Source organism: Leucoraja erinacea, chromosome 4 (assembly GCF_028641065.1).
Source record: "Leucoraja erinacea ecotype New England chromosome 4, Leri_hhj_1, whole genome shotgun sequence".
In the NCBI taxonomy this organism is placed as follows: Eukaryota; Metazoa; Chordata; class Chondrichthyes; order Rajiformes; family Rajidae; genus Leucoraja; species Leucoraja erinaceus.
This window is the reverse complement of record NC_073380.1, coordinates 61699028-61711146: the sequence shown is the minus strand read 5'-3', so window position 1 is coordinate 61711146 and position 12119 is coordinate 61699028. Positions and strand designations below refer to the sequence as shown.

Sequence of the window (12119 nt, the reverse complement as noted above, 5' to 3'; positions counted from 1 at the left end):
AACATAGGCTCGATTCTTCTATCTCCAATACATCTGAATAAATCAACGTATGAGCAAAATCCGATAATACACAGTACCCTATGTATCTGCAAACAGTTGAAATTAAGTCTCAAACAGAGAAATTTGTCTCTCCTTTTACCTATTGCTAACAATCCTTTGTTTAAACCGTCTACTTTAGATAAGGCGTTTGCGTAATGGAAAAGCCTAGGAATTAAAACCGTGGGAGACCTCTATAAGAAGGGGACTTTCCTCTCTTTTCAAGAACTACAGGAGAAATATAATTTGAAAGCAAGCAATCTTTTTTTGATATCTTCAAATCCGCAATTATGTGAAAACATACACACAAGACTGCCCTTTTATGGGTCCAGATATATTGTTTGAATAGACATGCCGACACAAGTAAGTTGATATCTTACATTTATAACACTCTTTTAAATGTGGATACCCCACCTTCTGAGATATATTGGCGAGCATGGGAAGACGAGTTGCGTTTATCAATTTCAAAAGGTATATGGGAGGAAAGCCTACTATACATACATTACTGCTCTCTCAATGTCAGGCATTCCCTGATACAATTCAAAATACTGCATAGGCTATACTATTCAAAGACTAAATTGAATAAGATCTTCCCAACTGTCTCCCCTATCTGTGATAAATGTCACCTCCAAGAAGCTATCTTAACCCATTCCTTTGCATCCTGTATAAAGATACAAAACTTCTGGATGGGATTATTCGATATCTTCTCTAAAACACTTAAAATTAAACTGGAATCAGATACAAAACTAATAACTTTAGGAATGTCAGAGGCCTGTTCTAAGTTAACGATATTTCAAAGACGCTGGCCTAATAACTGCGAAAAAACTTATACTCAAATTCTGGAAAAAGATAACAGATCCCACAGTGAAGATGTGGATCACTGACATGTCCGAGACTACATTTAGAAAACATTAGGCTTATTTTGGCTGATAAAGTAGACCAATTCTCCAAAACATGGTCACCTTTCATTGAATTTCTTCAACGACTGAATGGTTGAACACAAATTTAAACCGATGCTTGGAATGGGTGGTGGGGGGGGGGGGGGGGGGGGGGGGGAAGGGGAAGGGTAGCGGGGCATATCTCCGGGGTTTTTTCTCTCCTTTCTCTTTTTTCTTATCGCACTTCTTTGGTAGTTCAGGGGTCTTTTCTTCTCTCTCTTTTGCATCTTTCTACTTTTTCTTCATTCTTTCCATTTCTTTTTTTTTTTGATTTATGTATCAATTTATAAAAAGTTAAAAATGAAGCTGTACGAAAATTGTATAACTCTCATGCCAATTGCTTTATTCTTGTACAATTTCTTCTAATAAAATATATATATTTTTTAAATAAATAAATAAGCTAGTTTTCCCTCTCAAACCCATTCTCCCGCCTTCTCCCCATGACCTTTGATGCCATTACTAATCAAGAACCTATCAGTCTCTGCTTTAAAAATACCCAATCACTTGGTCTTCAAAGCCATCCGTGGTAATGAATTCCACAGATTCACCAACCTTGTGCGAAATAAATTCCTTCTCATCTCTATTCGAAAGGCATGACCTTTTATTCTGGGACTGTCCTATATTCTCCCACTACTGGAAACATCCTCTTCACAAGTCTCTATCTAAACCTTTCATTGCTGGGTAGGTTTCAATGCAATCACACCTCATCATTCTAAACTCCAGTGAGTACAGACCATGAGCCATCAAACGCTCATCGTATGTTAACCTAATCATCCCTGGGATTGTTCTTGTAAACCTCCTCTGGACCCTCTCCAACGGCAGCACATCCTTCCTCAGATATGGGGTCCAAAGTTGCTCATAATACTCCATGTGGCCTGACCAGCACCTTTTAAAGCTTCAACATTACATGCATGCTTTTATATTTCAATTCTTACAAAATGAAAGCCGAATTGAATTTGCCTTCCTTATTACCGACTCAAACAACTTGCAAATTAATCTTTTGGGAATCCTGCACCAGCAATTAACCTTTCAAGAATCCTGCAAGTGCAGAAAGCATTGAACATGGAAGTGGAACTTTATTCTCAGCCATGTATGCTAAATGCACTATACAATGGCAGCATTGCATTGCACTCCATGATTGTAATTCAGGACTACAGAATGCAGTCGCAAATATATTGTATTCTATCCCATGACATAAATTAAGGAAAATTCCTCTTTGCTACTAGGTTCCCTCTTCCCACTATACTGCCATTTTTGAATCGGGTTTTTCACTGGGTTGCTAAGGTAACTTCCAGAATTAGGCTAGAGCCTCACTAATCTCTGCAAATTGATGTCAGGTGATCTGAATGTGACCTTGGTATAATTTCAACTATTTACTCACTGGATAATTCATCCGCCATTGTAAACTCAATTAAACCTGGCAGAGCAGCTAAAGAAGTTCAAGAAAGGTGTTGAAGTTACCTTCTTGAGGCAAAGATGAAGTGGCTCTCCCATTCTTTATGGGGCTCAATATAATAACCTCAGAAGATCTGATTGATTTTCTGACAATACAGTACATGCAGAAGATCAAAACTGCAGCAGAATAGATATTTGAGGTCCACCCATCAGTAAATATGGGGAGTCACTCAGTAAAGACATAGTTCATTTTGCTCTAGTTGAACTGCTGGACAGTTTGCCCCATAGTTAAAATCCAGATAAGATCCTATTTCTCATTAGGCTTGCTGACCCATCAAGGCTTGTCTTATTTACCAATGTTAATTTCATATTAGTTAATTTTATATTCTCCATGTATAAAACTCTCATATGCACTCCCCATAATAACTCTGTTACATCTTCCAGCTCCATAGGCATCTTATCCATCCACCCACACCCAGCAAACACTATTCCTGTTACTCTGATTTCTTGTGAATCTATGATATGGGCTGCTGTCCTTTCAATCTCTTAGACACGATGCTCTAATTTATTTTCAAAAACCTGATGTCACCATGAAAAATTATCATGTGCATTAACCAAACATACAAACAATAGAGTTTATGTGTGGACATCAATCTAAGAAACAGACATTTTAGATAAAATACCGAGCACAACTGTGACAGAGTAATTGTAATTGTCATATTTGTTTTGTCACTCAATATTTGTTACTTGTGTTTCCAGAGAACCATCTCCCAATGCAATGGTAAAATAAATCTGATTTGGTTGCCTGGATTCCAATAAAAGGTGTTCGAAAGTGGTTTAAGTTAAAGCCAAGGAAGTGCCTGGTAAGATGTTCTCCCGCTGAAAATATGTAATTTTATGGACCCTCTGCTTACCCTCAAATATACTGAAGTAAATTATGCAATTGTAACTATTGAGACACTATTTAATCACCTGCTTGACTAGCATAAAATTTCAAAGTACCTGGAGTTTAGAGATATTCTCACGAGACTCTACTGAGAGAATCTTTCACCAGGTCCATTAACTGTGCGGAATAAAGATTTATACATCTACAACTCTGAACTCCATTCAAAGTCACAACAACATGAAATCAAAACACGTCTCAAACCTGTGGACTCCACTATTGCACATTATGATGTGGCAAGCTCCCAAACGATTGCAGAGTTCAAAAGAAACTGACAACAATCCCACGCCAGAGGCTGTACAAGCAGTATAAGTGCAGGCTGCCATACGTTTTGACCCAATAAATGATTCCATCAGTCGATGAAGTTCATCCAGTGCATTGAGGGGCCGCATAAGCTGGAGGCAGAGAGCAAATGATACTGAATTTAATACTTGCAAATAGCTCGGAGGGAAAAAATTAAACAATAAAATTAAATTAAATAAATATTAAAATTTGAACAGTGCTTCTACTCTCTGCAATTTCCTGCTCGATGAAAAGAATTTAAACCCATCAATGTTCTGAGGAAAAATTATCAATATTAAGTTTTACATAAACAAACTTTGAAAAATTAAAGCAATCCTACCCATAAGTTCTAGGTGCAGAATAAGGCCAATCGGCCTATCAAATCTACTCTGTAATTCAATCATGGTTGATCTATCTTTCCCCCTCAACCCCAACCTCCTGCCTTCATCCCATAACCTGACACCCTTACAAATCAAGAATCTGTCAATCTACGCCTTAAAAATATCCAGTGAATTGATCTTTACAGCAGTCTGTGGCAATGAATTCCACAGATTCACCACCCTTTAATTTAATTACATTTTAATATAACTAAAGACATGTATGAAATAAACATAAATTTAGGTGTAAAAATGTTCATGTTATCTACATTACCTTATCAATTGCAGCAGCTTTTGATGAATTTGGAGGCAAATTTGATTTCTCCAGATAAAAAGCCCTGTTCAGGGAATAAAGCCATTAGTTAGCATTACATGAAGAAGTTAAGCACATACAAATTGATAATGGAGCAGTAATTCCAGGAATTGTGCTTTTCCATTCAAAAATGCGTGTAAGTCCTCGCTGCCCAAAAGTGTTGGAATAAAGCCAAAAGCAATTATCTAAATGAGAACGCCACGCTTTTGAATGAGAATCAGACGCAATGGTCTCAACAAACATTATGAGGAATGTAGTCACCTACATCCCCTCCATTAGAATCTCCGACACACCCTTCCCCGTCCAAAGAAAAATAATACATTTTTCTTCAGGCAAAAGGGAACTATCAATCATTTACATTCTACTACTTCTAAATATGTGATTCAATGTTATTTTTGGCAACTACTTGTGTTTTATAAGTGTTCCATTAAAACTCATATTGATATCATGATATAGGTGATATGGTAATCTTTTGACAAATGTTGGTTATTATCCATGGAAACTAAAAACAAATTCTGGCCGTTAGTGATCCTTGGATTGAATTAATAAATACCGCTAACCTTGTTCCATCTTAAATTTATGGGCCTGCTATTTAAAGAAACCATCTTCAGACATACGAATGTAAGATGCCACAGCAGAGAAAAAGCTCAAGTTTCAAGTACCATATTATCATAAGATTAATAGACCCAGAAAACTTGCATAATAAATAATCAACAATTTATCAATTTTATTTAATGGTAAATTATATCAGCTTTTTTTTTTTATTAGTGGGCACTCCCGTTTTACTCCAGGAATAAAAAATGTGGAGATGGAGTTTCAGTAACCCCTATCATCAAATGGAAGATCAGATCATGAAATGGAAACCATTGTAAGGACCTTGATAACCTCCTGAATTATTGATCACCAGTTACGTATGTGGATGTTCGCAGTAAATGTTTCAATTCTAATTCAATCACATATCTGTATATTGACTATTAAAATGTCACTTTATGAAATGAGCATTGGCACGGCTTTTCAGGATGACAGATTAACAACAGTATTGGTATAGATACCGATTTATCATTGTCACACGTACTGATATACAGTGAAAAAGTTTGATTTCATTGCCATCTGGGCAGATCATACCATACACAAGTACAATCATACCATTCATGAAAATAAAAAGAGCTCGGAATATCAATGTTATAGCTGTGAAATAAGGTACAGAGAGATATACTTGCTTCCAGAGAAGCAGGAAACATAGAAACATAGAAATATAGAAATTAGGTGCAGGAGTAGGCCATTCGGCCCTTCGAGCCTGCACCGCCATTCAATATGATCATGGCTGATCATCCAACTCAGTATCCCGTACCTGCCTTCTCTCCATACCCCCTGATCCCCTTAGCCACAAGGGCCACATCTAACTCCCTCTTAAACATAGCCAATGAACTGGCCTCAACTACCCTCTGTGGCAGAGAGTTCCAGAGATTCACCACTCTCTGTGTGAAAAAAGTTCTTCTCATCTCGGTTTTAAAGGATTTCCCCCTTATCCTTAAGCTGTGACCCCTTGTCCTGGACTTCCCCAACATCGGGAAAAATCTTCCTGCATCTAGCCTGTCCAACCCCTTAAGAATTTTGTAAGTTTCTATAAGATCCCCTCTCAATCTCCTAAATTCTAGAGAGTATAAACCAAGTCTATTCAGTCTTTCTTCATAAGACAGTCCTGACATCCCAGGAATCAGTCTGGTGAACCTTCTCTGCACTCCGTCTATGGCAATAATGTCCTTCCTCAGATTTGGAGACCAAAACTGTACGCAATACTCCAGGTGTGGTCTCACCAAGACCCTGTACAACTGCAGTAGAACCTTTGAGAATAGGGAAGATTCAAACAAGAGGACATGACTTCAGAATTAAAGGACAGAAGTTTAGGGGTAATACGAGGGGGAACTTCTTTACGCAGAGAGTGGTGGCGGTGTGGAATGAGCTCCCAGTGGAAGTGGTGGAGGCAGGTTCATTGGTATCATTTAAAAATAAATTGGATAGGCATATGGATGAGAAGGGAATGGAGGGTTATGGTATGAGTGCAGGCAGGTGGGACTAAGGGGAAAAAAAACATTTGTTCGGCATGGACTTGTAGGGCCGAGATGGCCTGTTTCCGTGCTGTAATTGTTATATGGTTATATGGTTATATGGTTAACCTCGCTGCTCCTATACTCAAATCAGAAGAGTGTTTTGTTTTGCAGAGGATGCTTTTAATCAGGGCTGACATATCTTAGCTACACAATCTGTGTTCAGGGCATGTTTAAGTTTGAACCACTTGGTCATGAGGGCACAAAGCCTAGAGCCTTATTGGGGAGAGTGATTGAGATGAGGAAACTGTGAATTGTTATGAACTAATTCTTTTTCCTGTATCAGGCACAAGACCAGAAATGATCAACTTGGAGAGCACACAATACTTTATTATATGTCATGAAGGCTGCACGGAATTGAAGATTTTCATCTAAACTACGACAGATATTAATCTGTATGAAGCTCACAGAAGATTGAAAGTTCCAATTAATAGATCACAATGAAACTGTATTCAGGGCTGCCAACATTGTGCGAGAGTGAGAAATTGCGAGGGGGTGTTCCCCCTCCCATAGTAGGCTCCGGAGGCGGCACTCACCCGGTCCACTCCTGGCTCCGGGCCGGGGTTAAAACTCCATGGGGTGTGGACAGAGCGGTCGACGGACATAGAGCCGCCGGAGGTGAGGGTGGGAGGTGTGTGCCGTGCCTCAGGGAGGAAGGGGGAGGAAGGGTTGGTGCTGGTAGGTTGATAGCCCTGCTTTAAACCAATTCCATCTTGAATCACATATCCTGGGAAAAAGACTGTGCATTCACCTGGTATTCCCCTCATGGTTTTTCTCACCTCTAAAACAATTTTTGCTTTATTTTGAACTTTCAGCACCCGCAGATTTTTGAGCGTGAGAAATTTTGTGATCAGCGTGAGAGCATGAGAATTTTGTGAAATGCGCGAGTCTCACACTCAATGCGTGAGTGTTGTCAGTCCTGCTAATAATGCAAACATTTTATGCAAGTTCCAATTGTTTGGACAAAAATCACTTATTACTGCTTTATATCAGTTAAGTTACTTTAAGACCATTTCAGAAATGATGGCACTCAACAAACAATCAACTAACAAATTAAAGCAAATTAAAATGAAATAACATGTTCCCTTTCCTGACTTGACCTCATAAGTACTTTAACGCTGTTAACAGAGCAAAGGGATATTAATCTCAAGAATCAAAATGGGGAAGGTGGGGGCAATTTTGCTTAAATGGTAATTCTAAGCCCATTCAGATCTTCACAGTCAGGAGTTATACAACATGTACGTGTCTGGCCCAATTTGTCCATAATGATCAAATTGGCACTCTGCGTGCCCAGGGACTGGCTGCCGTTCCCAGATCAGCTTGCGTCCCAGGGACTGGCTGCAGTTCTCAGGTCGGCTCGCCTGCCCCGACCCCGCGAAAACAAATTGAAAAAAAACGTGGTTTTTCGGGTTACGGGCCGGATTCAGCCGTAGGTTGCCGAACCCTGTCCTAGATGTTTGGCCTCATTGTGGTCCTCCCCATGTTTTACAACCGATTCACCTGGTTAGTTTTATCTCCGGTTCATGTTGTCGGCGGCTGCACATCCAACCAAGAAAGAAAAGAGAAGAGATGCGACATCACTCACAGCCGCAAACTGACGCGCTTCCCCAGACCGCACAGATCGTTGTGATATGGCGCAAAAAGACAAACTGTGCAGGGACTGAAGACAGCGTGAGAATTCTGTCATCAGCGTGAGAATTGGCTGAAATGCATGACTCTCACGCTCAAAGCGCTCAAAGCTCAAAGCCTGAGAGTTGGCAGCCCTGTCCAAGGCCAGGATGTGACAAGACGCACAGGGAGACACATACACAAAGGAAGACACACACACACACACAGGAGACAGACACACACACACACACACAGGGAGACAAACACACACACACACACACACAGACAGGGAGACAGACACACACACACACACAGGGAGACAGACAGACACACACACACACACACAGGGAGACACAGACACACACACACAGGGATACACACACACACAGACATAGACACACACACACAGGGAGACACACACACACACACACACACACACACAGGGAGACATAGACACACACACACACAGGGAGACACACACACGATACACGCACACACACACAGCCAGGGACACACACACACACACACACACACGGAGACACACACAGGGAAACAGACACACACACACACACCTTTCCTTCCTCCCCTCCATCCTCCCCCTCTCTCCCGCTTTCCTCCCCTCCCTCTCTTTCCTCATCCTACCTCTTTTTCCTCTCGCTTCCTCTTTCTCCTTCCCTTCCTTTAATCCCTCACTACATTCCCTCCCCTGTCTCTATTTGCCTCCATCCCTCCCTTTATTTCTTTCTCTCTCTCTTTCTCCCCTCCCTCTCTTTCCCCAGCCGCCCAATGGGGAGTCTGGCAGGCACGGTGTAGCGTGGATTGGCGGCACTGGCGCTGCCGTGTGTTGAAGGGCAGGAGGGAGGGAGGGAGGGAGCGAGGTTGCCGCAGCAGCCGGAAGCGCAGCGCTTATAGACGGCGCACAAAAGCGCTGACACCCACTGCCCGGGACCGACGCGCTTCCCCAATCCGTGCAGATCGCTGTCATGCGGCGCAAAGAGACAAACTGTGCAGCAAAGATCCTATAGCTCCGCTGTAGCTCCGTACCTAACCTTTGCTGTGCAGGGACTGAAGACAGCCTGTCAGCGTGAGAATTCTGTCTTCAGCATGAGGGCGTGAGAATTGGCTGAAATGCGTGAGTGTCACGCTCAAGCGTGAGAGTTGGCAGCCCTGCTGTATTCAGCTTGTGAAAGTAAACGACAGGAGGACATTTGCTTCAGATTTATGACTTGAGAACAGATGCATTGCCTCGTGAACCTCAATGAACAATTTATAAAGGTTGCATATTCCACATCATACCCAGAATATTACAACTGCAATCCTGCCTCAGAGTTTCCCTCTGCTGCTGCTGTTGGCTTATATACAAAAATGCATCTAACAGGTTGAGCAAGACTAATTTAGCCGTTCTAACTTTCCTACGGGAACTGATGTATTATAATTAACACTACTGACAGAAATGTCAGCCCAGTCAGAAATCACAATGAGTAATAGTGAAAGGCAAATCATTGTGGTTTAAAACAAGAGATTATTTTGAGAAAAAAGTTAACTGAGATAATGACAGGGACCAAAAGCAGATATGCCAATGGATATTTTTAAGGCAGAGAAAGATTGATTCATGATTAGTATGTGTGTCATGGGTTATGGGGAGAAGGCAGGAGAATGGGGTTAAGGTGGAAAAATAGATCAGCCATGATTGAAACGCAGAGTAGACATGATGGGCCGAGTGGCCTAATTCTGCTCCTATAACTTATGAAGAGAGTATTAAGGAATAGAGGGCTTGGGGTGAGTGCCCAAAAATATCTTAAGGTGGCAATACAAGCAAATAAGGTGACCGAGAAGGCATGCAGGATGCCGATCTTCATTGGGGCATAGAATATAAAGGAAGATCTTATGGTACAACTTCATAAAACATTGATTCAGCTACATTTGGAATATTATGTGCGATAGAATGGATGGGATTAGGCTGGAGAATTTTGCGGATAAATGTAGACAATATTATGAGAACCACAGGTAGGGTGGAGATCAAGAAACATCCCCATAACAGAAGTATTCAATACCAGAGCACATGGGTTTAAATTAAAAGGTAGTAGTTTAGAGGAGATCAGGGGAGAAATGTTTTTCACCCAAATTGTGACCAGAAATGGAAGGTGCTCCCCATTTGGAGGCATGTTCTCTCATACCATTTAAAAAGTATCTAGACAAGCCCAGCATAGCAATTTATCAAATGTTATGAACGATGTGCTGGTAAATGGAGTTAATGTGGAAGAGTACAATGGTCAGCATGGTGGACGGAAGGACCTGTTTTTGTGCTCAATAACGCTATAACTTTTTGTCAATCATCTTTTATCTGAGCATTCCATTTACCGAACCTTGTGCAACTGAAAACATTGTGGAAAGATGAAATCGACCAAATGTTATAATTTTAATGACTTCACAAACTTCTTGTCAAATTTAGTGACAGGGCATATGCAAATACTGCCTTTAAATTCTACAATCTATATTTTGGTTATGTCATACATATACCATTTTGCAATTCAGGTATTGTCAATGTAGTGTATTATCAAGGGATTTCTAATAGCTGTTTTTTATTTTTCCCTTTTGTCTGCATTTCACATGTTATTTTTCACACACACCTGTCATTTACATGGACTGGATTTGCTTTTTGATTTGATGACTGTCATTTGCTATCCATCTCTCTTCTTCCCTCCCCTTTCCCAGTCTGTGTCCCCCTGATTACATTTTATCTGTTTGCTTTGTTGTCACCTCCGAGCCAGCAGTGCTCTGTTTTACAATTTCTTTGAGCTTCAACTCTTTTGATCTCTTACTCTTCCATATCTATTTAATCCCTCTGCCCTGATGCTCAGTCTGAAGAAGGGTCTTGACCCAAAATGTCACCCAATTCTTCCATCCAGAGATGCTGCCTGGCCCGTTGAGTTACGCTAGCATTTTGTGTCTACCTTTGGTGTCATTTACATGATATATTTCAGCAAATAAAGCAAAGATTAATAAAGCTGAATACATGCATATGATTGGTTGGGGAAGTTATAGGTTCTTACTTAGTTTCTACTTTGTTTCAGTGTCCCCCGTGGGTACCTGTGATTGGCCCAAATAGTGGTCTGCACCTGGCATGTTTCTTCATGACCTAGAGATGTAACTACTTTGTTTCTGTGCATTGAGAATGAAATGTATATCGATCTGTGATTGGGCAAAATTGTTGTCTCCCAAAGTAATTTTGCATCGGTATTGATTATTGGCCTGTAAGGTTTGCCTCACCTAGTAATTTCGTGCCCTTAGTTTATGGGTGTATAAAAGGGTGAGCTTTCAGTTAGGTGTGCCGGTTGTCTCTTTCTTCTGTACTGTTTACACGAGGCTAGAAACATAGAAACATAGAAACATAGAAAATGGGTGCAGGAGGAGGCCATTCGGCCCTTCTAGCCAGCACCACCATTCAAAGGTCAAAGGTCAAAGGTCAAAGGCCAAAGGTGTTTTATTGGTCACATTCACATACACCTAGGCGTAGTGAAATGCTTCTTGCCATTTTGCAGCACATAAAAAAAGAATGCAGATATAACATTAATAAGAATTTTAAAACATAAAGAACATCCCCCTCACAATGGTTCCCATTATGAGGGAAGGCACAAAGTCCAGTCCCCAACCCCAGTTCACCCATAGTCAGGCCTATTGAGGCCTCCACAGTTGCCTCTATGGAGGCCCAATGTTCCAGGCCGTTCTCGCCAGGTGATATTGCTCCGGCGTCGGGAGAGTCCTCATAACGGCTTGGGAACCCTGGAACGGCCGCTTCCGTACTGGAGGCCGCGGCTTCCGAAGCCAACAAGGCCGCGCCAGTTGGAGCTCCACAACTGGCGATCTCATCTAGAGATCCCAGGCTCCCGGTGTAAAGTTCAGCGCCGCCGCCCGCAGCTGGTCTTTCCACAGTCCCGCAGCTCCGCGATGTTTGATTCATTGCAATCATGGCTGATCGTCCCCAATTAATAACCCGTGCCTGCCTTCTCCCCATATCCCTTGACTCCACTAGCCCCTGGAGCTCTATCTAACTCTCTCTTAAATCCATCCAGTGATTTGGCCTCCACTGCCCTCTGTGGCAGGGAATTCCATAAATTC

At 41.4% G+C, this 12119-nt stretch overlaps 1 protein-coding gene across 1 annotated transcript in view; it reads right to left on the bottom strand.

Moving 5' to 3' along the window:
- The window catches only part of prex2 (phosphatidylinositol-3,4,5-trisphosphate-dependent Rac exchange factor 2), a 317095-nt gene that overhangs the window by 54683 nt on the left and 250293 nt on the right, over positions 1 to 12119 (bottom strand). The window contains exons 36-37 of the mRNA XM_055634430.1: positions 4246 to 4309; positions 3517 to 3707 (exon numbers count right to left, since the gene is read on the bottom strand). Coding sequence (XP_055490405.1) covers positions 3517 to 3707; positions 4246 to 4309 — 255 coding nt within the window. The remainder of the gene's footprint in view (positions 1 to 3516; positions 3708 to 4245; positions 4310 to 12119) is intronic.